At 45.3% G+C, this 25,304-nt stretch overlaps 1 protein-coding gene across 3 annotated transcripts in view; it reads left to right on the top strand.

The window, feature by feature from the left end:
* LBP (lipopolysaccharide binding protein) overlaps window positions 1-8,829 on the top strand; it is a 31,961-nt gene extending 23,132 nt beyond the window's left edge. The window contains exons 13-15 of one of the 3 annotated variants that reach the window (XR_003793246.1): window positions 2,195-2,258; window positions 3,069-3,497; window positions 5,175-8,829. Coding sequence is in view for 2 of the 3 variants with exons in the window: in XM_029221291.1 (XP_029077124.1) it covers window positions 2,195-2,258; window positions 3,069-3,358 (354 nt within the window). In the remaining variant the exon portion in view is untranslated. Of the gene's footprint in view, window positions 1-2,194; window positions 2,259-3,068 lie in introns of all 3 variants that reach the window. The other 2 variants (XM_029221292.1, XM_029221291.1) reach the window with 2 other exon arrangements.
* Window positions 8,830-25,304: the final 16,475 nt, after the last annotated feature.

The following is a 25,304-nucleotide window of genomic DNA, read 5'->3' as shown; positions in this document are numbered from 1 at the left end:
TTATTTATGAAATGATTAGGGTAATAATTAATTTAGAGTATTTACTAAATAATGCTTTGGCACCTATAATAGAAAATAGAAAAGGAGAAGAGTTACTCTCTGCCCTAGAAAAGCATAGAAGTTCTTGAAGACAGGAACCATAGGGCAGAGGAACAGTTACCTCCCAATATAAGACAGTATAATTAAATCATCTATTGGACAGAATTCTTTTAACTGCAAAGAATAGAAAGCCAACTAAAAGTGTCTTAAGCAAGCAGAAGGAATGTATAGGTCATAACCAAAAAACAAAAACAAAAAAGCTAAGGCTAGAGGTTTCAGGCATAGCTGGATCCAGGTGTTCAAATTAGTACATCAAGAATCTCCAAGGGAAGGGGAGAGGGGCGATATAGGGATGGGGGAAAACGGTTATTAAGGGATTATATAAAATCATGTGTGTGAAACTTTTGAAAATTGTAGAGCACTACAGAATTTAAAGAATCTTTCATTCAATTTTTTAGAAAGAAAAAATATATATATTCCAAAAAAAAAAGAATCTCTCTCCATTCTGCTTTCATCTGTGTTGGCTTCATTCTCAGGCAGGTTCTTCCCACTGGTGGAAAACTCACAAATTTCCTGTAGTTTCTTTTTTTTTTAACCCACAAAAAAAAAAAAAAAAAAAACAAGCCCTCGTTGGATTAATCTTGGTCCTGTGCCCATTCTTTAGCCAATCACGTGGTCGGAAATTGGACAAGGTCAGTTGGCTGAGCTTGGTTTAATCTACACTCCCCAAGCCAGGATTTGCAGTCCCAAACCACATGGACTGAAACTGGAAAGGAGCGTTCCCCAGGAGAAAATAGGGACTATTATTTAAAAAAAGGAATTGAGTGCTGGGCAGGCAAAACCAAAAGATGATTTCCACAAAGAGGAAAAAGTGATGAAATAGGTGGTGCCATATTAAAGGAGGAAAAAGAATGGGAAGTTTTATGTGGGCTGAAACAATCGAGGAGAGATTTCTGAAAAGAGGGAAGGTGGGGTGATGGCAGCTGCTCACAAGCCAAGGAGGAGATGGAAAGACTTTAATCTACAGTAGTTGGCTTCCTTTTTACCATCCTATGGATACTGGTTCCCTCTGACCACACTTTACCTGCCCCCCACTTCCAAGACTTTCCCTCAAGTAGAAGTGGAAAAAATACATCAAGTGTGGGGAGAAACATTGCCCACAGGGACCCTGAAGGATGACTCCTTTCAGAGAACAAAGGCTAAAGTGAATAATGACACACTAATATTGTATCTGTGCATGGCATGTAAAAATGTTCTATGAAGTAAATTATTCATATGTAAAGAGTCACAAAAAGACATCCTGTCATGTTTTCAGAACATCGACTGTAAAAAGTAAGACCTGTAGGGCTTCCCTGGTGGCGCAGTGGTTGAGAGTACGCCTGCCGATCCAGGGGACACGGGTTCGTGCCCCGGTCCGGGAGGATCCCACACGCCGCGGAGCGGATGGGCCCGTGAGCCATGGCCGCTGAGCCTGCGCATCCGGAGCCTGTGTTCCGCAACGGGAGAGGCCACAACAGTGAGAGGCCCGTGTACCGCAAAAAATAAAATAAAATAAAATAAGACCTGTAGAATCAGGTAAATCTGGATTCAAATTCAGACCCTGCTGCCCGAGTTCTAGCAAGTCACTTTCATTCTGTGGGCCTCAGTTTTCTTATCTGTGAAATGGGGACATTAATATTAACTTCGAAGTGTTCTAGTGTAAATTGAATCAGGTGTAGATGTAATGCTCTGAGCCCTATACCTGGCACATAGTGAGTGTTAAAAGTTGGGTTTCATAATTTTTGTTTTGACTTAAAACTCTTTTTTATTATATAAGTAACTTGGGAAAACATTTCCACTGTAAAAAGAAAAATTAACTACTAAAGATAAGGCTAAGCCAAACCTTGATGTTCTTCCTGGAGGATAGATAGTTGGGCGGGTAGTCTTCCAAATTTTTCTATCCCTTTGTACGCATATAAATGTGCATCTCAAAATAGTTTTATCTTATAAATTAGTAGCATGATGTAGGTATCTACCTGAAACTTGCTTTTTTTCAAGCCTTTTGCCATGTCAACACATACAAAACCACCCCACCCACGGGGTGGCCTCTCTGGAGGTTTGTTGGTGGGCAAGATGATACATGTGGTTATGGTGTACCTCTCCTATTCTCCACCAGGTGGAGCTGTTGGAGGCGCTGCTCAATTACTACCTTCTCAACACCCTCTACCCCAAGGTCAATGGTAAGTATCACTATGGATTTTTCCAAGTCAAGAGTGGACACTGCTCTTTCGGGGAAAGAAAGCTGGGACCAGGGCTCTCCTGCAGGCTGTGTGACCTTGGGCGAGTCACTTCTCTTCTCTGAGCTTCAGTGGCCTGTCTGTGAGATGGGAGTGTTGAAGTCGGCCTCACCTCATTCCAGGCCTCTAAGGAGGGTTGAGGATAGGGGCAGTTTTTGGAACACAGTAAACCTCCTCCTAAGAGAGAAAGAGGGGCTCACAGAAGTGCCCACACACACCCTGAAGTGACAGGTGAGACTGAGAACCAAGTTAATATACAGGGTACAAGGCAGCCCACCTCTAAAATCACATTCCCCAGTTAGTTGCCATCTCCCTGGTCAAAAAATAAAACTTAAAGACCTAAACCCTCTTTGCATGAGACCCTGCTTCATTTGGCTACAGTAGAAAGCAGGATGCAGGTGGGGGGCAGAGAACAAATGCCCACTGGATTCTTATCATGAGTAGACGCTGCCCCATCCCTGCCACTGTCTCCACAGAGCACCATGGCTGAGGGCTCAGGCTCCTCTGTCAGTCTGCCTGGCATCAAATCCCAGTTCTTCCACTTTCTAGCTATGGAACCTAGGACAGGTTACTTGGCCACTCTATGCCTCAATTTCCTTATCTGTAACATGGGAATAATAATCCCAATCTTTGGTGATAATTAAATGGGAATATACCATGTATAGGGTTTGCAGAGAGGAACTTTTTGATGTAAAATTGTCTCTGTAATTATTTATTAACAAATGTCTCTCGATGTTCTGCCGCAACCTCCAGATAAGTTGGCAGAAGGCTTCCCCCTCCCTCTGCTAAAGCGTATTCAGCTCTATGACCCTGTTCTCCAGATCCACAAGGTCAGTGGGTTCAGCAGGGTTCTGAGGAATTGGGGAGGGGGGTTGGTTAGCTTTCCCGGTTTGCAGGCTATAACTCAGTGGGTGGGACCCAGCCCAGCCCTGCAGCTGGGAAAGCCTCCCCGGGGGTGGGATGGTTCAGGGTCAGCTGGATGCCATGAGGCCGTCCACGGGTCCTTTAGAAGTGCCACCTCTATGGGGGCAGGAGGGATTTGACACAACCTGTGTCACAACTTTCCACCCCCTGCTGCCCCGCCCCCCGGCCGTGGGTGACCTGGGAGAACCTCAAGACCAGCTCGTTTTAAAAATACAGCAATCCTAGCCATGCCAACAGCTCAGGTTCTGAAAGCCATCTGTAAGTTTTTAAAATTTCTTCTAATTTCTTGGGAATTCCCTGGTGGGCCAGTGGTTAGGACTCGGCACTTTCATTGCTGAGGGCCCGGGTTCAATCCCTGGTCTGGGAACTGAGATCCCACAAGCCGTGTGGTGAGGCCAAAATTAATTAATTAATTAATTAAAATAAAATTCCTTCTAATTTCTTAAGTAGAAGAGCTTTGATGTATTAATAGATACATGTTTGGTGTGCCGTCCCTCAGAGACCCATTGCCCCACCACACTCATAGCTTGACTTCTGGTGTACTTCCTTCCAGCCTTTTGTCTCCTCCAAGCATTTTTTGAAATTGTTTTCTTGTTGTGGATAGTTGCCTTGCTAGCGCTCAGACCTGTTTTCTTTTGGTTGCAGTCTAGTCTTCCTTCCCCCCACCAATGTTAAATTCTGTCCCAAGCATGCAAGGGACCATAATTTACTTAACTATTTGAATACCAAGGAATATGTCTGATTCTTCACCAGACTCTCCACTCTTCTGACCAAGCATTTTATGCGCCATCTGTGCCCCACGGTTCAGGTTATCTTTCTAGAAGAGCATCCGTAAGGTGGGATGACTGGGTTGGCAGGCTTGTGAGCATTAAAGGAGATGGCTGCTTTGTGCCTGGTACATAGTCAACATCCAGCAAACAACAGCTACTAAAGAGAGGGGCAGGCAGCAGAGTGATCAGGAACACTGAAACAGAGATCAACTGAGACATTTGAAAACAAATATTCCGAGCCCTTTTGCATCCAGAGATACTCAACATCCAACTATTGTTGAGAGTTTATAAGGAGTGAGACAGATCATTGTTCAAAGCAAGGACTGAGTGACAATTCATGCAGCTGGCCTCAGTTTTCCCCTGTGTAAAGTGGGGTGTAGCCCAAACCTCACTGGGCAGTTATGAAGATTAGAGCTTCTAGCTCAGTTTGGCACCATGGAAGTCATTAGAAATATGTTAGATTGACCCTTGAACAACACGGGTTTGAATGGCCCCATGTCCGTGTATACGCAGATTTTTTTCAATAATAAATACAATACTATGGTACTACACCATCTCTGCAGTTGGTTGAATCCGTGTATGAGGAACTGCGGCCGCGAGGAACCGTGGATATGGAGGGCTGACTCTAAATTATACGTGGATTTTTCCACCCATCAGTGCCCCTAACCCCGCAGTTGTTCAGCGGTCAACTGTATATGCTATCATATCCAATAAAAATTTGAGGTCAGCTCTGCCCATGTGTTTGACCCCCAAAGGCAGGGGATGGTTGCTGTGGGAAAGAATTGGATTTTGCTCTGAGTTCAGAACTCCCACCCCTTTGGTGATGGAAACTTACGAAGAAGTAGGAGAATAAACCCCAGCAGCTCACAGTTTTGTCTTATTCACCAAGGAGAGAGAATTTAGGTGACACAGGGGACATTTATGAGGTCTGCCAGGAAGCAGCAGCTTGGGAGATGACAGATAAATTGCCACGTTAGAGAAGGTAGCTGGCAAAAGCTGTGCTTTATGGAGACCTTGGGACAGAGGCACACGCTCGATTTATGCACTGACCTGGTTTCTGGCAGAGCTTGTGCTTCCCCAGACATGGGCCTCCCTTTAAATCAGAGATGCATCTTTTTGGAGTAGAGGATGCTTTTACCATCCTGTCCTGTCTTGTCTCTCCTAGGACTTCCTGTTTTTGGGCACCAACGTCCGGTACCTGAGAGTTTGAGGACAGGGCGAAAGACAGGGCTTGGGGGCCACAGCTGGATTGCCAAGTTGCATTTCCAGATGTGCAGCATATTCCTGGAGATTCTGGGAGGATGAAGACCATTTCTGTTATCAGCTCTGGGGGACTGGCCTCTGTCCCCACACTCCTCCTTTTCAGCACGTACACCCACACCCCCTCTAACTCTGGATTTTACTTTTCCACCAGGATGGACCGTCCTCCCCCACTAGCCTGTACTATCTTCAAGGGCAGGTCTTTTTTATTCACCATCAGATCCCTGTGCCTAGCAGAGTGCTTGCACTTAGTAGGTCCTCAATAAATATTTATTGAATGGCTCAGTGAAGGAACCATCTGGTACTCTAGCTGAACCCCCCTACTGCCAACCCTCTCTTATTTAAGGGGTCTTTGGATGGTCAGCTCCATCTGTGGTCTTCAAGGATGAACCCTGACCACATTCCCATTTCTCAGCGCTGCTGCTGTGGGGACCTCAATGAGAGAACATGGGATTCACTCCCTGCTCAGCCCTGGACCTGGTGCTGATGCTGGCTCTCTAAGACAATTGTCCATCTCAGTTTGGGGGCAGTTCATGGGCTCATTTCAGTACGTGCTCCCTCTCTCCCTCCCTCTCTGTCTGATGCAGACACAGGAGCCAGAGGGTCTCCAGGAGCAAAAACTCAGCCTCCTGCTGCCCTCCCCATTGAAACCGGTGTAAATTAGGAGGAAATGGATCTGTCTAGGTTTTGGGTCCGACCCGAATAAAAGACTCATCCAACTGTTGTTTATGAGCCCCAAGCCTGGAGGAAGAGGCCGTGATTTCTAATTACTGAACAACCAGCCTTTGATCAGACTTTACCAAACAGTCATTTCCAAGTTGGGCCCCCGGGGACTGGGCATCAGAAAGCTCGTTGGATGCTTTCTTAATTGTGTAAATGAGCAGGTGGATGGAGCTGCCGGCTAGCAGATAATTCACAGGGAATAGACCCATTTACCCTGTGTGTGACAGAGATGCATTCCAATATGGGACGATGCACTGTCACCCAACTGGAGGCGGGGTGAGCCATGGCTTCGCCTCGTCCCTTTTGTTCACTTGTCTGCCACCATCATCCATCCTGTGATGGACTGTGAAGGGCTCGGCTTCATCCAGCACTGGCCACGTGGCCTTGGACCGGTCCCTTTCCCCGTTTCCCCCACTTTATCCTATGAAATAAGGATGATAATAATAGTAGCCATGTCCTAGGACTCTTATAATGGTGATATTAGGTAATCCATGTAAAAGGATTTATTTAACCCTAGTGGGGATTCAATATTTATTGACTGGACGTGCTTATTGAACATCCTCCTGTTTGCAGGCACTGAGTTGGTCAGCACACGGGAACTAGAGGCAGCACAGACCCAGTTCCTATGTCTGTTTTTCAGGACATTGCCTCACCGTGGAAAGAGCCAGTCTTGACTCCAACTTACATGCTTTGGGCCTCGGGGAAAGGCCTCTCTAAAGCCTGTGTCCTCCCCTGTCAAATTTGCTGGGAATACCTCCTTGCAGGGTGACTAGGGACTCAGTGGGTTCACGTCCAGCTTCTGGGGGTGAGGGGAGGATAGGGCATAACCAGGTCCTGGTAAACAGCTGATGCGATTATCACCTGCCTTCCTTTGGGCTCCCCAGAAGCAGACTCTGAAACAAGGAGGCGGGTACAAGTAGTTTACTGGGAAGAGGATCCCAGGGAAATAACCAGTAGAGCAGAGAAAATGTGATGGGGGGCGGGGACGGGCTTCCCTGGTGGCGCAGTGGTTGAGAGTCCGCCTGCCAATGCAGGGGACACGGGTTCGAGTCCTGGTCTGGGAAGATCCCACATGCCACAGAGCAACTGGGCCTGTGAGCCACAATTACTGAGCCTGTGCGTGCGATGAAGAGTGACCCCCGGTTGCCACAACTAGAGAAAGCCCTTGCACAGAAACGAAGACCCAACACAGCCATAAATAAATTAATTAATTAATTTTAAAAAATTTGTAAAAAAAAAAATTTGATGGGGAAGGGAAGGCAGCCTTTAAAGTGTTCATGATCAAACCAATTACCACCTTAATCCCACTCAGGAAACTCTGGGAGCCAGTGTAGAACACTCAGAGTATCCACCCAAGGGCTGAGATTGCCGGGATGCTTGTACATCGTCTCCCATCAACCACTGTTTGAGGGGAGCTCCTGGGGACATCAGTTCTCTGGTTCTTCTAGTCTGGGCAGGGCGGGCTCTAGCAGCTGTAGAAACCTCTCAGGCAAAGAAACGCAAGTGGCAGCAAGTAGAACTCAGGTTGGCGTGTGACTGGTAAGATGGGTGGGGCCCACGCATGGCTGTACAATAGGGTAGGAGTTCACCAGCTCAAAATCCTGGATGTGATGTGAGACTGTTGGCCACATTGCCTGGAAAAGCTGTGGGTTGGTCTCCTCTGCATATTTGTAAGAAACTCAGCCTAGTTTTCAAGCAAGCCTTCATTTCAGAGCATTCTAGAATGCTCCAGGACATTCCAGGGGATGGCCCCAAGAAAGGACTCCGGGAAGCCCAGGCACGTACTTGATGAGTACGGGGCAGCCAGGTTTGCTATGAAACAGGGGAAAAAAACAATTCTTTGTGAAAGAACAAAATATTTCTCATTCACAAAGCAAGGAAAGGCCATTCCTACCCAATGAGACTAAACACATTCATTCAGTAACAGAGCCTCAAGTTAGTGTCATCATGTCTTGCTGGGGTAGCTCCAGGACAACCACTGCTGGCCCTGGGGTCCCCTAGCAGGTTCTGACACCCTGAAATCCGACTATAGACATGCAAGTATCCTCAACAGCTCAGACCGTATAGGAGGACTGGCCTTGGGACAGCACATTCTGATATTAATGATCAGAACTCTGGTATATCAAAGAACCATCGAGAGACTATAGAAGAACCATTGATAGTTATGGTGCCATAGAGCTCACGCCCACACAAACTAAGACGCCACCCTGGAGATGCTGCACCTCCTGGTTACAAACTGACTCCTGCTCTGCGCTTCACTAACTTCCCAAGAGCCCTCCTACAGCTACACACTGTTCCACACTTGTGGACATACAAGACAACTTCCGCTTTCTTAGAGATTAATCGGATTTCCTGGTGGGGATGGACCACAATTTTTTTAACCAACCGCCTACTAATGGGTCCTTAGGTTGTTTCTGATATTTGGCTTTTATGAATGAGAAGTCCAGCTCCTTATTTTAACTGAAGTCCAGCATTTTAACCAAAATCTTACGAGTGATTTCTGGGGCCTGACCATAGGCAATTACAAAGGCTTTACCTGACAGGCCTCGTGGAGGAAAGCTACCCTCCTCCTCCCAGTCTCGGTGCCCAGACAATGCACTGTGGTCTCTGAGGGGAGTTGCAGTCAAGGACTCAGACACCCTGGACAGTTATGCTCTTTGCATATTTGCATTCCTAGCCCAGAAGCCTTTGTTCCTAAGTTTTGGGGTTTTTAAAATAAATTTATTTTATTTACTTTTATTTTTGGCTGCATCGGGTCTTCGTTGCTGCACGCGGGCTTTCTCTAGTTGCAGTGAGCGGGGGCTACTCTTTGTTGCGGTGCACGGGCTTCTCATTGCAGTGGCTTCTATTGTTGTGGAGCACGGGCTCTAGGTGCACGGGCTTCAGTAGTCGCAGCACGCGGGCTCAGTAGTTGTGGTGCACGGGCTCTAGAGCACAGGCTCAGTAGTTGTGGTGGACGGGCTCAGTTGCTCCACGGCATGTGGGATCTTCCCAGACCAGGGCTCAAACCCGTGTCCCCTGCATTGGCAGGCAGATTCTTCACCACTGCGCCACCAGGGAAGCCCTCGTTCCTAAGTCTCTTTACCTGAAACCTTAGGCAGAGGTTTCCAGAGGCCTTTGCCAAGGACTCTGTCAGGGAAAGAAGGGGGAACCTTGAAGATATTTTCCCCATAATGACTCACACTCAGTACTTTTCCACTCCCAGCCCTTCCCCCCTTCCCTCCCCCTGCCTCCCTGGCTCAGGGTCCAGGAACCTGACAGTGGTTTCTTTTTGGGGATCCTCATCAGTGAGACGACCCCAGCACTTGCACCGAAACCCCTGATCCACCTGCACCTTGTCCCATGGAGGAAATGGAACAGGGGTGTCGGTGCTTTCTCTGGTTTGAGCCGCTCGCTTAATGCTATTGGAGTGAGTGACTGAAGGTTTCACTGTGGTTTTCATTTTGGCTTGTCGTTGCTTTAATCAACTCCTCCGACACTTGGCAGCCCAGCTTTCTCCAGTTCAGCTGAACTCTTGACAATAAATAGTGCCTCCATGAAAAACTTTGCCCATACGTCATTTCTTATTCATGCATCCATAGAAACATAGGAGCACGTACATCTGTGAAATAAATGTCCAGAAATGGAATCCAACCATTTAAAGAGACCCTTCCATCAATTTAGCAATCGTGTGTTTGCTCTCAGTCTCTCCTCTTTCACCCTCCCCCCTCCTCCTGAGTATGCAGGGGCGGGGACTCACGTGGGCTCATGGCAGTGGCAGTGGCGTGGGGGAGGGTTATGTAGTAAAGAATTCACCTTGGCTCAGAGAGGGGGCTGGTCTTTGCCCTCAGCCCCTGAGAAGTCATCTCTAGGCCCTTGGGAAGTTCTGCCTGATCAGAGTGTCTTGTCTAGCTGGGGGCACTGGACATTCCCGACAGTTAATGGTGTGATCTATGGTGGGGACTTTGGGTGACATGGTACCATCTGGACCTCCAAAGGGGCTGCAGATGGGGTCAGCCACGTGGGTGGTCAACCATGTCTACAGATGGAACCCCAGTAAAGACTGGACACCAAGGCTTGGGTGAGCTTCCCCAGTTGGCAACACTGTGCATATTGTCACAGTGTGATGCTAAGAAAGTAAGGCCATCCACGGATCCACAGGGAAAGGCCAACTGGAAGCTCGGTGTTTGCAGCTTCCCTGGATTCTGTTCTCTGCCCCTCTTCCACTGGCTGACTTTAATTGGTATCCTTTCCCTTTAACAAACTGTAACCAGGAGTGTAACAGATTTCCATGAGTTCTAGAGTCCTTTTAGCCAATTATAGAACTTATGGGTGGTCTTGGGGACCCTCAAACTTGCAATTGATATCAGAAGTGAGGGTGGTCTTGTGACTGTGCTACCTCTAACTTCACAAGGGGTCTTGTATTCTCCGGCTCTGAAACACTGCTGGCCTCAGACACTGAGCTCAAGGCCAGTGACACTGATATCTGTTCTCTGTGGTCTGACCAGGCCTGGAGGGCCCTCATCTCCTGCCCCCCTGACTCATCCCCAGCTCTGTTACTTTTGGTGCTACAAGTCCTGTACTGGTCAGGATCCCTAACTTCAAACTTCAGAATCCACTCTGGTTAATATAAGCAAGAAGGAGGTTTCAGTCTCCAAGGATTTGAAGACCATCAGTGGTTGCCATGAGCCCCACTCATGAGTATATGCCTTTGGTCCAGACCTCTCTTCTGAGATCCCCACCTGTCCCATAACTATAGGCTTGACATTCACCTCCAGCTGACTGGATTAGGGGGCTGCACCTGGCTCATGTGACAAAGGAACCTGTCAAGGTATCCTGAGGATTTCCCTTGGAGTCTGGTACATAACTTCCCTCACAGCACATCTACGTGGGCCTGCTTTTCCCAGCCCACAGAGGATTAAAACACAGCAGAATAGATGTCTGCTTTATGGCCACTAAAGAACCCAGAGCTGGATTCTCTCCATCCCTTAGAGAAGGCTTTCCTCCCGCCTCAAGTGATCTCATGGGACCCTTAGTGCAGACCTATCATCACAAACCCCAGGGACAGGTAGGCTGTTTTTGAAAGGATGCTCTCACCACTGCCACCACATCTTGGGGTGCAGGGCTAGTCCCAGAGCCATCACTGGCATCCCCCAGACCCAATCAAGCCCAGCTTTCTTTCAGCCCTACCCCTCCACCCCCAGCTAGCTTCCTAGGACCTGCGGTTCAATCAAAAGTGCCTCTCTAAGAACTCCCCCCTGACAAAATCCAGGTGTTATCAGGAATGTGGAGTAACTGGAACACTTGTCCATTGCTGGTGGGAATGTAAGTTGGTACAACCATTGGAAGGATAAGCTACAGTTGAACATGGATGTGCCCCATCACCCAGCAGTCAGACACCCAACTGAAATGCCCAGCTATGTTCACCAAAGACACATACTGGTGTGTTCATATACACTCTTCACCATAACCCCCAACTGAAAATAACCCAAATGTCCATCAGTAGTGGATGGATGCGTGGTGGAATATTCGCACAACAGAATGTTAAGCAGCAGTGAGCACAAAAGAACTTCAGCTGCGCACGGTAACGTGGACACCGCCCACAAGCAGAGCGCCGAGTTAAAGAAACCTGACACAAAGGAGTACCTGCTGGATGAGTCCACTGACACAAAGTTCAAAAGCAGGTGAATCTCATTCATGGAAGCAGAGGTCAGGCGAGTGCTCATGCTGCCTGGGAGGAGGACTGACTGGAAGAGGACATGAAGAGCTCCTAAGGGGGTTTGACAGTGTTCTACTTCTTGATCTGTGTGCTGGTTACATGGGTGAGTTCACTCCGTGAACATCAATCTATCTGCACACTTATTATTTGTACACTTTTCTGCATGTATTCAAAGGAGTATACAAAACATGCGTCAGTCTGTATTTATGAGACTTCTTATAGTGTCTTTTGTTATGTAGGCTCCCTAGAAACAAAGTTCGATTTTTCTGGGTTTATTCATCTACTATACCAGAGCTGTATGGGCTGTTTATTGTGGCATTGTTTGTGATAGCAAAACAATAACCAAACCCAACAAAACAAAAACTGAAGGCAACCCATGTGGCCCTCGATAAAGACTAACAGATAAATTATGGTGCATCCACACAGAAGAATACTATGTAGTCACTGGGAAGAATGATTACATATGCAGACATGAAAAGACGTCAAGGCATTATTAAGTAGAATGTGTAAGCTATAGAACAGTACGTACGGTATCATCTCCTTTTATTTAAGATGATATAGACATATGAATGCTTATATGTACACAGGAAATTTCTAGGAGGTTACCCGTTACTGGAAACAGAGGTTACCTCTGAAGAGTGGAAATAAAGGGTTCATTAGGTTGGGAAGTTTTCATTTTCCTTGTTGTGCCATTTTGTAGTTTGGATTTTTTTTACACAAGCGAATATTACTTTTTAAAAATAAAAATTGTAAGATGTCAATCAAAGCAATTTAGGCACATGCTTAAAAAAAAATCAATGTACAAAATGGATAATCAACAAGGACCTACTGTATAGCACAGGGAACTCTACTCAGTATTCTGTAATAGGGACTTCCCTGGTGATCCAGCGGCTAGGGCTCCCCGCTCCCAACTCAGGGGGCCCCGGTTTAATCCCTGGTAAGGGAACTAGATCCCACATGCCGCAGCTAAGAAGTCCGCATGCCACAACTAAAGATCCTGCATGTGGCAACAAAGATCCCACATGCATCAACTGAGACCCGGCACAACCAAATAAATAAATAAATATTAAAAAAATATATTCTCTAATAACCTATATGAGAAAAGAATCTGAAAAAGAATGGATATATGTATATGTATAACTGAAGCACTTTGCTGTACACTTGAAATTAACACAACATTGTAAATCAACTATACTCCAATATAAAATAAAAATTAAACTAAAAAAAAGAACAAAAACATCAATGTACAAAAGGGTCCATAATAAGCAGCAATGGTCTCAGAGGGAACAACTTTTAATTCCTTAAACGTTTCTGTTTTTAGTTCTGGATACCTCCAAATATTAAGTAATGTTCCTGTTTCTCTCTCTCTCTCTTTCTCTCTCTCTCTCTTTTTATTCACCAATATTAAACAAAATTACTGACTTCATTAACCCGCCCCACTTACAGTCCCTCTCTCAAAATAGTTATGTAACTTCATATTTTTGGCTTCTCTGTTGGTCAGTCTATAATTTCAGATACTGTGTTCGCACATTTGTTTTTTGCCCCATCAACTATATATAGCTGGGGTCTCTCAATTTCTCTACTCACTGTGACCTAGCACCTCTCTGAGCCTAAGTTCCCTCACCTGAAAAAGAGCAGGTATGAAAGAGTCTGACGAGATAGCTAGTCACAAAACCATTTCTCTTTCTTCCTGGGCTCACAGCTGTTTCCCAGCCTCCCTTGCAGTTAGATGTGACCATGTAGCTGAGCTTTGGCAAGTGGAATGTGGGCAGAAGTGATTTGTGCCATGAGTGTAGCCCATAAACACCCCTATTTGAGTCTCATTCTCTCTCTCTCTCTCTCTCTCTCTCTTTCTCTCCCCTCCCCCATCCAGATTTGACACCCATGGTAACTTGAGATAAATGTACTGACGATGACAGAGCCTCGAGCAGCCTGGATTCCTGAATCATTCTGTATCATGGACTTCCAGTACTATGTTGAATAGAAGTGATAATAGTGGGCATCCTTGCCTTAGTCCTAATCTTAGAGGAATAGCTTTCAATGTTTCACTAATGAGTATGATGTTTGTGGTGGGCTTGTCATATATGGGCTTTTTTAGGTTGAGGTCATTTCCTTCTTCTCCTAGTTTGTTGAGTGTTTTTATCATGAAAGGGTGTTGAATTTTGTCAGATGCTTTTTCTGCATCTATTGAGATGATCATGTGATTTTTATCTTTCATTCTATTAATGTGGTGTGTAATTTGCATATGTTGAACCGTCCTTGCCCCACACAGGTAAATCCCACTTGGTCATGTTGTATGATAATTTTAATGTGCCATTGAATTTGATTTGCTAGTATTTTGTTGAGGATTTTTACATCTATAGTCATCAGAGATATTGGCCTGTAGTTTTCTTTTCTTGTACTGACTTTGGTCTTGACATCGGGGTAACACTGGCCTTATAAAAGGAGTTAGGAAGTATCCCCTCCTCTTTCGTATTTTGGAAGAGTTTGAGAGGTATTGGCATTAATTCTTCTTTAAATGTTTGGTAGGATTCTCAGTGAATCCATCTGGTCCTGGGCTTTTCTTTTGGGGGAGATTTTTGATTACTGATTCAATCTCTTACTAGTTACAGGTCTGCTCAGATTTTCTACTTCTTCATGATTCAGCCTTGCTTGGTTGTATGTTTCTAGGAATGTTTCCATTTCTTCTGGCTTACCCAATTTTTTATAGTAGTCTCTTATCATCCTTTTTATTTCTGTGTCATCAGTTGTAATGTCTCCTCTTTCATTTCTGATTTTATTTGGATCTTTTTTTTTAAGTCTAGCTAAAAGTTTATCAATTTCATTGATCTCTGTAAAAAAAGCAGCTCTTAGTTTCATTGATTTGCCCTGCTCAGTTAACCCTTCGTTTCCCCCCAGCAAGAAAATATGCAGCCTATCTAGACCATAAATAACCAGATAATCTCTCCTGGTTCAGAATTCTAAAAGCTTGTCATCAGCTCTACAGTTCACTTAGCAAATGATTGTGTGGCACTGTGAATTGCTATTTAAATATTTTGTTATCTTACGTCTCCTGAGTTTTATGTCTAACCTCTGTAAGTAGATTATACTTTCCTTGAGGGCAGGAAACAGATATTATATGTCTTTGTATCACCCATGCCTCATTGCAGTACTGAGTTGGGCACTTAATATGTATCTGGTGATTTGATTTGAAGTCTCTTGTCACTTAACCTAATTTTCCAATCTTTTCCCCAGCTATGGGCTGCCCCAGGCCCTTTTCACATAGCTCCTCCAATTTAGAGTCTGCTGTTAACTGTCTCCATATCTTTGTCTATGCTGTGCTGCATATGCCCAGTGCCCCTGCATTTGACTTTCATATCACTCCTGTTCAGATCACAGAGCTCCCCAAAGGATATCTCACCCGGTTCTCGTTCTTTCTGACAGGTCTAAGCCCTCTGTTGGGGCTCCAGAGGATATTCGGGAGGTAGATGAGCCATGAAATGTTAAGTCAGGAGGGTGGAAACCCAGGTCAGCAGGAAACAAGAGAGGATCTGAGAGGCCTACATTTTAAAGGGTCATCAAGGGTTGCAGGGATTAGCATAGTTAATATTTTGGTGAATTTCCTTGGTGACTTTCCATTTTAGGAGAGCCTGGGCATGGTTAAGGTCATGCAGAGAGGAACTATAGAGTGGGGTGGCTTCATAGAAAAAGTCCCTTTTAGATCTAATACTCCATGATTCAAAATTACTTACCGTTATGTGATGAATTGTGTCCTCCAAAACAGATACGATGAAGTCCTAACGTCCAGTACTTCAAAATGTGACTTTATTTGTAAATAGGATCCTGATAGAGATAATCAAGTTAAAATGAGGTCATTCAGGTGGTCCCTAATCCAATATGACTGGTGTCCTTATAAATTTGGACATAGAGACAGACACCCACAGAGAGACAAGATGATGACAGAGGCAGAGATCAGACATGCAGTTTTAAGTCAAAAAATACTTGAGGCTGCCAGAAGCTAAGAAGAGGTAAAGAAGGATTTTACCCAGAATCTCTGAGGAAGCATTGCCCCATGGATATCTTGATTTCAGAATTCTGGCCTCCAGAACTGTGAGACAATAAATTTCTGTTGTTTTAAGCCACCCAGTTTGTGCTACTTTTTTGCAGCAGCCCTAGGAAACGAACACACTTATCTTCTCCATGCTTCCTTCCCCCTATCCATAAAATGGGCACCTAATGTCAACTTCACAAGAGCGGGAGGCTTTTTACTGAGATAAAAGTATCAGTGGATTTTTATTTTGTAAACATTTATTTATTTATTGGACTGCGCCGGGTCTTAGTTGCGGCACACGGGATCTTCGATCTTCATTGTGGCATGCGGGATCTTTAGTTGCGGCATGCGAACTCTTATTCAAGGCATGTGGGATCTAGTTCCCTGACCAGGGATCGAACCCAGGCCCCCTGCATTGGGAGTGCAGAGTCTTAGCCACTGGACCACCAGGGAAGTCCCACCAATGGGTTTTTAATTAGTTATGCAAAAGTCAACTTCTCACTGAGTTTGCAAAATAAGCACAGCTGTTCCAAGTATGTTTTTTTTTTTGGCTGTGTTGGGTCTTCATTGCTGTGTGCGAGCTTTCTTTAGTTGTGGTGAGCAGGGACTACTCTCCCTTGCAGTGTGTGGGTTTCTCATTGCGGTTGCTTCTCTTGTTGCAGAGCGCGGGCTCTAGGTGCGTGGGCTTCAGTAGTTGCAGCATGCAGGCTCAGTAGTTGTGGCTCACGGGCTTAGTTGCTCCACGGCATGTGGGATCTTCCCGGACCAGGGCTCAAACCCATGTCCCCTGCATTGGCAGGAGGATTCTTAACCACTGTGCCACCAGGGAAGTCCCTTGACTATAGTTTTTTATTCTTTAACTATATTACTAGATTCTACCTCTTAATCTTTCATGAAGAAGTTCTGCTTCAATATTCGTAGATTAAATTAGTCTGTGAATTTCTTTTTGTTGCTTTGTCAGTTTTCGGTATTTATCTTAGTCAACTCAGGCTGCTATAACAAAACATTGGGGTGGCTTTAACAACAGAAACTTATGTCTCACAGTTCTGGAGGCTGAGAAGTCTAAGATCAAAGTCCCACCAATTTGCTTTCTGGTTAGGGTCTAATTCCTGGCTTACAGATGGTCAACCATGGGGTTGTCTTGGACAACTTCCTCAGCTACTTCCATAGTTATTAGTCTGTTCAGGTTTTCTATTTCTTCTTAAGCCAGTCTTGGGAATTTTTATTTTTTTAATTTATTTTGGTTTTAAATCATCCAAATTTTCAAGAGGATTAACATTGCATTGTGTTAAATGGGCCTTCATCATTTCCCCCTTACCTTTATACTGTATAATATCATGCAACAATTAAAGAGAATAAAGTAGATCTATATATGCTGACATGGAAAGATCTACAAGATAGAATGGGGAAAAAAAGCAAGTCTCAGAAAAAGAGAGTTTGCGGTACGCGGGCCTCTCACTGTTGTGGCCTCTCCCGTTGCAGAGCACAGGCTTCCGGACGCGCAGGCTCAGAGGCCATGGCTCACGGGCCCAGCCGCTCCGCGGCATGTGGGATCATCCCGGACCGGGGCACGAACCCGTGTCCCCTGCATCGGCAGGCGGACTCTCAACCACTGTGCCACCAGGGAAGCCCGAGAATCCATTTTTTAAAATAAGCTTTTATTTTGGAATTAGAATCTCCTTTTTATGTATTAAATGGATGTAAAATGGTCTAAAAAGATACCCACTAATATCTAGTTGTAGCAGTATTTCCCTTAGACCTGAGCAAGAGGGACCTCCCCCTCGGGCTTGCTCTTTAGAGGGGCTGCTCATCCTCCTTCCAGATGTACCACATCCACAGAGGACATGCCCATCTAGAGTCTGAACCTTCCTTCTAGACCAGCCTTCCTATTCCTGGGACCCCAGCATTCCTTCCAGAGTCTGTGGGGACCTTGCCTCAGGTATGTCTTCCTGAGGATGGAGTGTACCACTGCTGTGACCACTGCTAGGTCCTGTTTGAGGGGTGTGTGGAGAAACCTGGATGTGCAGGTTGGAGTCTCCATCTGTGTATGCATGAGGCCCTGGTGGTGTAGACGGAGCCAGGCAAGGGAAGAGAAGGGAGGCCCCACACCACATTCTAGGAAGAAATGCTGGAGAGTCCAGGAATTCTAAATCCAAACGTGGTTTCTCAGGTCAATATGAAGGTATATTTGTCCAGGTAGGAGGATAGAACGTTTCTATTTAATAGTTTGTTAGCTGGATTTACAAAAAGTATGTAGATATATGGTATGTGGGCCTTGGTTTGACTCTTGTCCTGGGCCCTGCAAATGTCATGGGGTTAATCATATTATTTCTGGGAGAGGCATGGAACTTGAGGGGGGAAAAGGGAGAGAGTGTGTCATGGGCTGAACTGTGTCCCGCAAAATTCATATAATAAAGCCCAAAACCCCACCCCACCCCCTGTACCTAAGAATGTGACTCTATTTGGAGATGGGGCCTTTTAATGTGTCGATGAACTTAAAATTAGGCTGGGCCCTAATCAAACTGACTGGTATCCTTATAAGAAGAGGAAACTTGGACACACAAAGAGACACCAGAGGCTCATGTACAGAGGGGCAAACGTGTAAAGAGGGGAACTGTCTGCACCCCAAGGAGAGAGGCCTCAGAGGAAACCAAATGTGTGGGCACCTTGATTTTGGACTTCCAGCCTCCAGAACTATAAGAAAATAAATTTCCGTTGTTTAAGCCACACCCAGTCTGTGGTATTCTGTTCTGGCAGCCTGAGCTGACTTTAACTTTTTACTCATTTTTTTCTTCTTCTTTGACGTTTTATTTCTGGTGCCTATGTATCCGTGCATTATTTATGTAATTTAAAAATACATATTAAAATGTTCTCTTATCGTGCTTGTCTTTCATTTCTCATCCTAATTATGTGTTCTCTGTATGTGGTCTTTTTCCTCTTGATTAGGCTGGCTAGTGGCTTCTCTATTTTACTGTGTAGGGTTTTTTTCCACAATGAATCAACTCTTCCATTTACCAATTCTACCTTTGTTTCGTACTTTAATTCATTAATTTCTGCTTGTCTTCATTCTGCCCTTCTTTCCTTAGATGTATTTTTTTTTTTTTTTCTGGTACGCGGGCCTCTCACTGTTGTGGCCTCTCCCACTGCGGAGCACAGGCTCCGGACGCGCAGGCTCAGCGGCCATGGCTCACGGGCCCAGCCGCTCCGCAGCATGTGGGATCTTCCTGGACCAGGGCACGAACCCATGTCCCCTGCATCAGCAGGCGGACTCTCAACCACTGCGCCACCAGGGAAGCCCTTTCCTTAGATGTATTTTGTTGCTCATTTTGTATCTTCCAGCTTTGAATGCTTGATTCATTTATATTTGTCTTTCTTTTTTCTTTTTCAGAAATATAAGTGTTTAAGAAGAAATTTCCCTCTCATAATGTTTTTTTTATTTTATTTTATTTATTTTTGTCTGCGTTGGGTCTCCATTGCTGTGCGTGGGCTTTCTCTAGTTGCAGTGAGCAGGGGCTACTCTTTGTTCCAGTGCATGGGCTTCTCATTGCAGTGGCTTCTCTTGTTGCAGAGAACCGGCTCTAGGCACACGGGCCTCAGTAGCTGTGGCTCGAGGTCTCTAGAGCGCAGGCTCAGTAGTTGTGGCACATGGGCTTAGTTGCTCCGTGGCATATGGGATCTTCCAGACCGGGGATCGAACCCATGTCCCCTGCATTGGCAAGCGGATTCTTATGCACTGGGCCACCAAGGAAGTCCCTCCCATAATGGTTTTAGCTGTATTTCCTTGTTTTAGACACATAGTGTTTTCATCTTTGTTTTCCAATCTTGTTTGAACTTACAATTTTGACTTTCTTTTGTTCTCAAATGGAGTTTTAAATTTTGAGGAGGGGATGCAACTAGAGATTATCATACTAAGTGAAGTAAGTCAGAAAGAGAAAGACAAAAACTATATGATATCATCTATATGTGGAATCTAAAGTATGACACAAATGAACTTATCTATGAAACTGAAACAGAATCATGGACATAGAGAACAGACTGGTGGTTGCCAAGGGGAGGGGGTTGGGGGAGGGATGGAGTGGGAGGTTAGGGTTAGCAGATAAGCTTTTATAGAGAGAATGGATAAACAACAAGGTCCTACTGTAGAGCACAGAGAACTATAGTCAATATCCTATGATAAACCATAATGGAAAAGAATATTTTTAAAAAGAATGTATACATGTGTATAACTGAATCATTTTGTTGTATAGCAGTAATTAACACAACACTGTAAATCAACTATACTTTGATTTTAAAATGAGTAAATAAATTTTGAGGAGGGTTTTAAAAAATATTTTATTTATTTATTTATTTTGTTGCACTGGGTCTTAGTTGAGGCATGCAGGCCCCTTAGTTGCAGCTCCCTGGCTCCTTCGTTGTGGCATGCAAACCCTTAGCTGCCGCATGCATGTGGGATCTACTTCCCTGACCAGGGATCGAACCCAGACCCCCTGCATTGGGAGTGCAGAGTCTTAACCACTGCACCACCAGGGAAGTCCTAAGGAGGGGGTTTAATTTTTCCATATGGATGGGCTTTTGTCTCATTTCTACTTTTTAATTTCTGGTTTTATTACTTGGTGGTCAAAGAAGTCTCTACTATTTCTATTTGGGGGAAAATTACTGATATTTTCTTTATAGCCATGGTCAAGTTTTGTAACTATTCTCATGGGTGTTTCAATGGGAGACATATTCGCTGTTTACATATCCATTTGTTTGCATGATGCCATATTATCACTAATATCAACCTGATTCATTATTTGATTCGGATCCTCTGTATCCCTTTGTGACCTGTGGCTCTTGGTAAAGCCCTTTAGCCAGTGTTGTTGAGCTGATTCATCTCTGTTCAGCTGGCATTGTACAAGGGTGATATCAGAGTGTGATTCTCACCTCTCTCTCCTCACCTTGCCCTTAGCTTGTTGGCTTGATATAGGAGCCCAGCTCAGAGAATTACAAGGGTGGTAAAGTTACAGGGTCATCCTTACAGCCCTGGTTCCCATCAACCCGGGGCTTGAAGACAGTCGCAAGGTGTGACCTTCCCTAACACTCTTGAGTCCTCTTTTGCCCTGAGTTCTCATTTTTCCAAGTAAAGATGTTGGCCAGACCCTTCAAGACCCTCTTACTTGCTTTTAGGAAACCTGTACCTATTTAATATCCGGGAGATAGGCAGGGACTCTCCATGTCTTCCTTAAATGTGTTACAGGTATCTCTGTGTGTCTGGAAGGTACTCTTGCCAATTTGCTCAACTCTGCCGCATTCATTTCAGATGACACGTGCTTCTGTTACTTGCTCCGTCAATTTGTCTCTGCTGCTGCTGTTGTTCACCTGAAAGGTGCTGGAGAGGGTCAGCGGGGCTTTCACTCTGCCACCTTTTCCTCCTCATACCCATTAAAGCCAATTGCTTCTGTCTCTTGCCACGTTCTATGAAAGCCAATAGCTGGATCCTCACTAAATTGAGAGACTGTGTGCTGAAGTGTCTGACTCAGAATAAAAGCTATTCACTTTATGGATCCTTGGGGACACCTCAAAGGTCATTCTGAAACTAGAGTTCAGCGGGAAGCCCGTGTGCTTGCTGATGAGGACAGACAAGGCGTGTTAAGATGCCTTTGAGAGAGAGCACAATGGCTTCAATCATATGTCTTGAGGACAGAGAGATTCTCCCTATTGTGTCTCCCACAGGCAATTCGAAGTGGCTTCTAGATAAGCAGCAACCGGGCTGCTCTGGTTTAATAATATTCCTCTTATTTTCCTGAGCAATACCAAGGAGTCAGTTGAGCTGTCTATAAACACAGTATTCTCAAATTTTCTTTGCTTTTTCTTTACTGTTTTACCTTTCTCTTTCTCCTTCCCATTTTGTTTTTTTCTTTCTTCTCCTGTTCCTGTAATAAATTTGAAAGCATCAGTGTTTCTAATGTCCAGGAAGTATTTTTATGACTCTTTTTCTTTGCTTTAGATCTTATTGGCTCCTTCTTTAACCATAATTCTCACCTCCTCATAGTATTTTACAAAACAGGAAATTTCTATTTACTGTAACTGGCAATTATTATATAAACATTCTTCATGTGTATTGGTCAGGTTTCAGCATGTTGTGCTGCAGAACAAACAACCCCAAGATCTTAGTGTCTGACCACCACAGTGGTTTATTTCTCACTCACGTGACATGTCAGTTGCAGCTCTGTGCCAAGTCCTCTTCATTCTGGATCCAGGATGCAGGAAGAAAGGGAAGATCCAAGTGCAAAAGGGACAAACTAGCCAAATCTAATCCCTTTTAGAGGGCTTTTCCAGGAGCCCACCCTTTCCTGGTTCAGGTGGGTCACTCAGCAGCCTCCTACAGCACAGGCAGCTGCTCCAGCACCTGTTCCTAGTCTACAGCAGCCAGAAGCACTGAAAGGCCAGTAGCTTCCTCCAGCACCCCCACCTTTGGCAATTTTGTATTCAAGTGCTTCCATTGAGATACCTCAGTGGTATCAGGATAGCTTTCCCTTGTATGATAGAGGGCAGTTTTCTGGCAAGTTCCACTAGGGCAGACCTCAGTAACTTCTCTGCTGTTCAGTGAACCATAGCTGTGCCCAATCCAACAAAGTCTGGACCCCAGCACTGGGGGGAGGGCATAGGGGAGGGAAAGCTCTTTCTCAGCCCTGAGAGTCATGACTGCTCCTTATATCTGCTACTTCACCTGTATTCTTCAGAGTTCTCCTTACCTCTTACTAGGCAACCCCTCATTATTTCAATCCTCTGTTATAGTCAATAATTCTTTATATTACACTTTCCCTATTCAAATTACCATGTGGTTTTTCTCTCCTGATTGAATCCAGACTAATACACCAGCCCAGTTTTGTTGGCTCACATCTCATTAGCCAGGACTAGCTGTCAGTGCTGGGAAATGTAGCTCTTTAGCTGGACAGGTGGCCACTTCAACTAATCCAGGGTTCTGCTAACAACAAAGAAGGGGAGTTGAGGTCTTGCATAAACAATGTGCAGCTTTGACCTCAACAGAAGTACATATTGATAAGGATGCCTTCCAGATCTCCAGTCAAACTTCTCTGCTTTCTAGGACATTTCCCTTGACCACACCCATTGGTGAAAATCCCCACCTTCCCACATCTCCAAGTAAACATTCTTACCTGTCCACGTCTCCAGGCTCATTTCACACCATCCTCCCCGATATCATGGATCCCTTCCCTTGAAAATCCCCTCAGTCCTCTTAGAAAAGGATTAAATAAGCAGAAACAAATTCAACAAGTATGATTTGCTCTATCATGAGCATTACACAGACTGAATGTCCCACAGTGTCCTCCTGAAACAGGTGGGAAGGGGGCAAGGCACAACCTTTAAAAGAATGACATAGCCTTTGGATGTGACATAAACTGGTTAGAACCAACTAGGTCCAAGATGGCAGAAGATTCGACTTCCAGTATACCTTGAGCTTCATTTTATGCTCATTGTAATACATTAGCATATGCTAAATGGCACCAGGGCCATGACAGTTCTGAGACTAACCATAGAAGGCCAAAAAGTGGGCGGTGGCCCAATTCCTGGAAATCTCCACCCCTTCTCCAAAATAGTTGGAATAATCCTCCCACTCATTAGCCTATGAAATTACCCAGCCCATAAAAACTAACCACCCCATATTTCAGGGCCTCTCGCCTTCTGAGATGGCCCACACTCTGTCTGTGGAGGGTGTTTCTCCCAGGGCCACTCTCACCTTTTGAGACACACCATACTCCGTCTATGGAATGTGTATCCCTCTAAGTAAATCCAGTTTTTACCTATTGCTTTGTCTCTCACTGAATTGCTGAGACATAAAGACCCTGAACTTCAGTAGGTCCTGAGACCAGATATGTGATTTTAATTAAAAGACAGTGGATTCAAGTCCCCATCTGGGTTTTGGCCAGGTTCGAGTCCCGGCCCATGGGTTCAAATCCCAACCTGAGTTGTGCGGTTTCACCCCCAGTCTTTGAAAGCCCCCCAGTCCCTCCAGCCTCTCAGAGTCTCTAGACAGCCTGCCCACTGGCCCTCCATGTGTTGTGACCCATGTCGTGTCTGCCTCCCTAAACAGTTGAAGCCCCCTTAACAGGGGGACTGACCCAGTGTCTGTCCCTTGCAGCTCCCTGCCCAGTCACCCTGGCCCCCAAGGCAGGGAAGGGCATCCCCTCCTTTCTCAGGACGCTCCCCAAGCTCTCAGAGCCTGGGCCTGAGACACAGACATTATTGCTCCCAGTCTGCAACTCTGACTCAAGCACAAGTTCCAGCCAAGACGGAAACAGGAGGTAGTGATGGGAACTTGCTGTGTGACTGTGGGAAGGTTAACAATCTCCTTCTCAGGGGTAGCTGTGAGAGTTAAATGAGAAGGTGAGAGTCTTGCTAGTCACACAGTAAGTTCTCAGTAAATGCTAGTTGGGGTATTATGATTTTACAGTTGCTTGGCTAGCTCTTCAGAAAGAGGGGTCTCTCACCTCGAGGAGTTTAGGAACCTCCAAGTGAGTTCTGACCACTTTGAGGTCCTGGGGCATCAAGAGAAGTCACTCTGGGGCTTCCCTGGTGGCGCAGTGGTTGAGAGTCCGCCTGCCGATGCAGGGGATCCGGGTTCGTGCCCTGGTCCAGGAAGATCCCACGTGCCGCGGAGTGGCTGGGCCTGTGAGCCATGGCCGCTGAGCCTGCGCGTCCGGAGCCTGTGCTCCGCAACGGGAGAGGCCACAGCAGTGAGAGGCCCGCGTACCGCAAAAAAAAAAAAAAAAAAAAGAGAAGTCACTCCAAAGGGACAGGAGGGGAGAGCAGCTTAAGCAGCCAAGCTCTCCTGGTGGATGTTAACTTGAATTCACAGGAAGTTTCACAAGATCTTTCCAGAAATGCAGAAGCTGCATTGAAAGTGCACACTGCACCGCCATCTCCTGGCCATGTCTTGGAAGGAACGTAGACAAGTAGACAACTGGTCACACTGCTGCTGGTTCATCAAGTAGATTCCTGGCCCACACTCTCAGGGGTACTGGGGTGTCTGCATGTTTATCGAGTCTTTCAGTGGATTCTTGTGCTGGTGGTCCAGTGCCCCCCACCTCTTCCCATGAGGGGACCCTATTTCAAGGCATGAACAAAAATATTCACAATGATGTGATGCACTGAAATGCACTCTGGCCCAAAACACAATCTGAATCTAATTATGAGGAAACATCAGACAAACCTAAAGAGAGTGACTGGCCTATATATACTCTTCAAAAATGTCAAGGTCATGGGAGACAAGAAGACTGGGAAACTGTTACCAGGAGACTGTTACAAGGAGACTAAAGAGAAAGGAAAACTGAATGTAATATATGATCCAAGATTTTCATTCGTTATGTAGGATGTTATGGGACAGTTGACAAAATCTGAATATAGTCTGCTGAAAATAGTATTGTATAAGTGTCAGTTTCATGATTTTAATCATTGTACTATGACTATATAAGAGAATGTCCTTGCTTTTAGGGAATACACACTTAAGTGTTTAGGGGTAAAAGGCCAACAGGTTTGCATCTGACTTGCAAACAGTTCAGGAGGGAAATTTATGTATATATATG

Source organism: Monodon monoceros, unplaced genomic scaffold, assembly GCF_005190385.1.
Source record: "Monodon monoceros isolate NGI ecotype Baffin Bay Population unplaced genomic scaffold, NGI_Narwhal_1 Super_Scaffold_13, whole genome shotgun sequence".
NCBI lineage: Eukaryota > Metazoa > Chordata > Mammalia > Artiodactyla > Monodontidae > Monodon > Monodon monoceros.
This window is presented reverse-complemented; position numbering and strand designations above follow the sequence as displayed.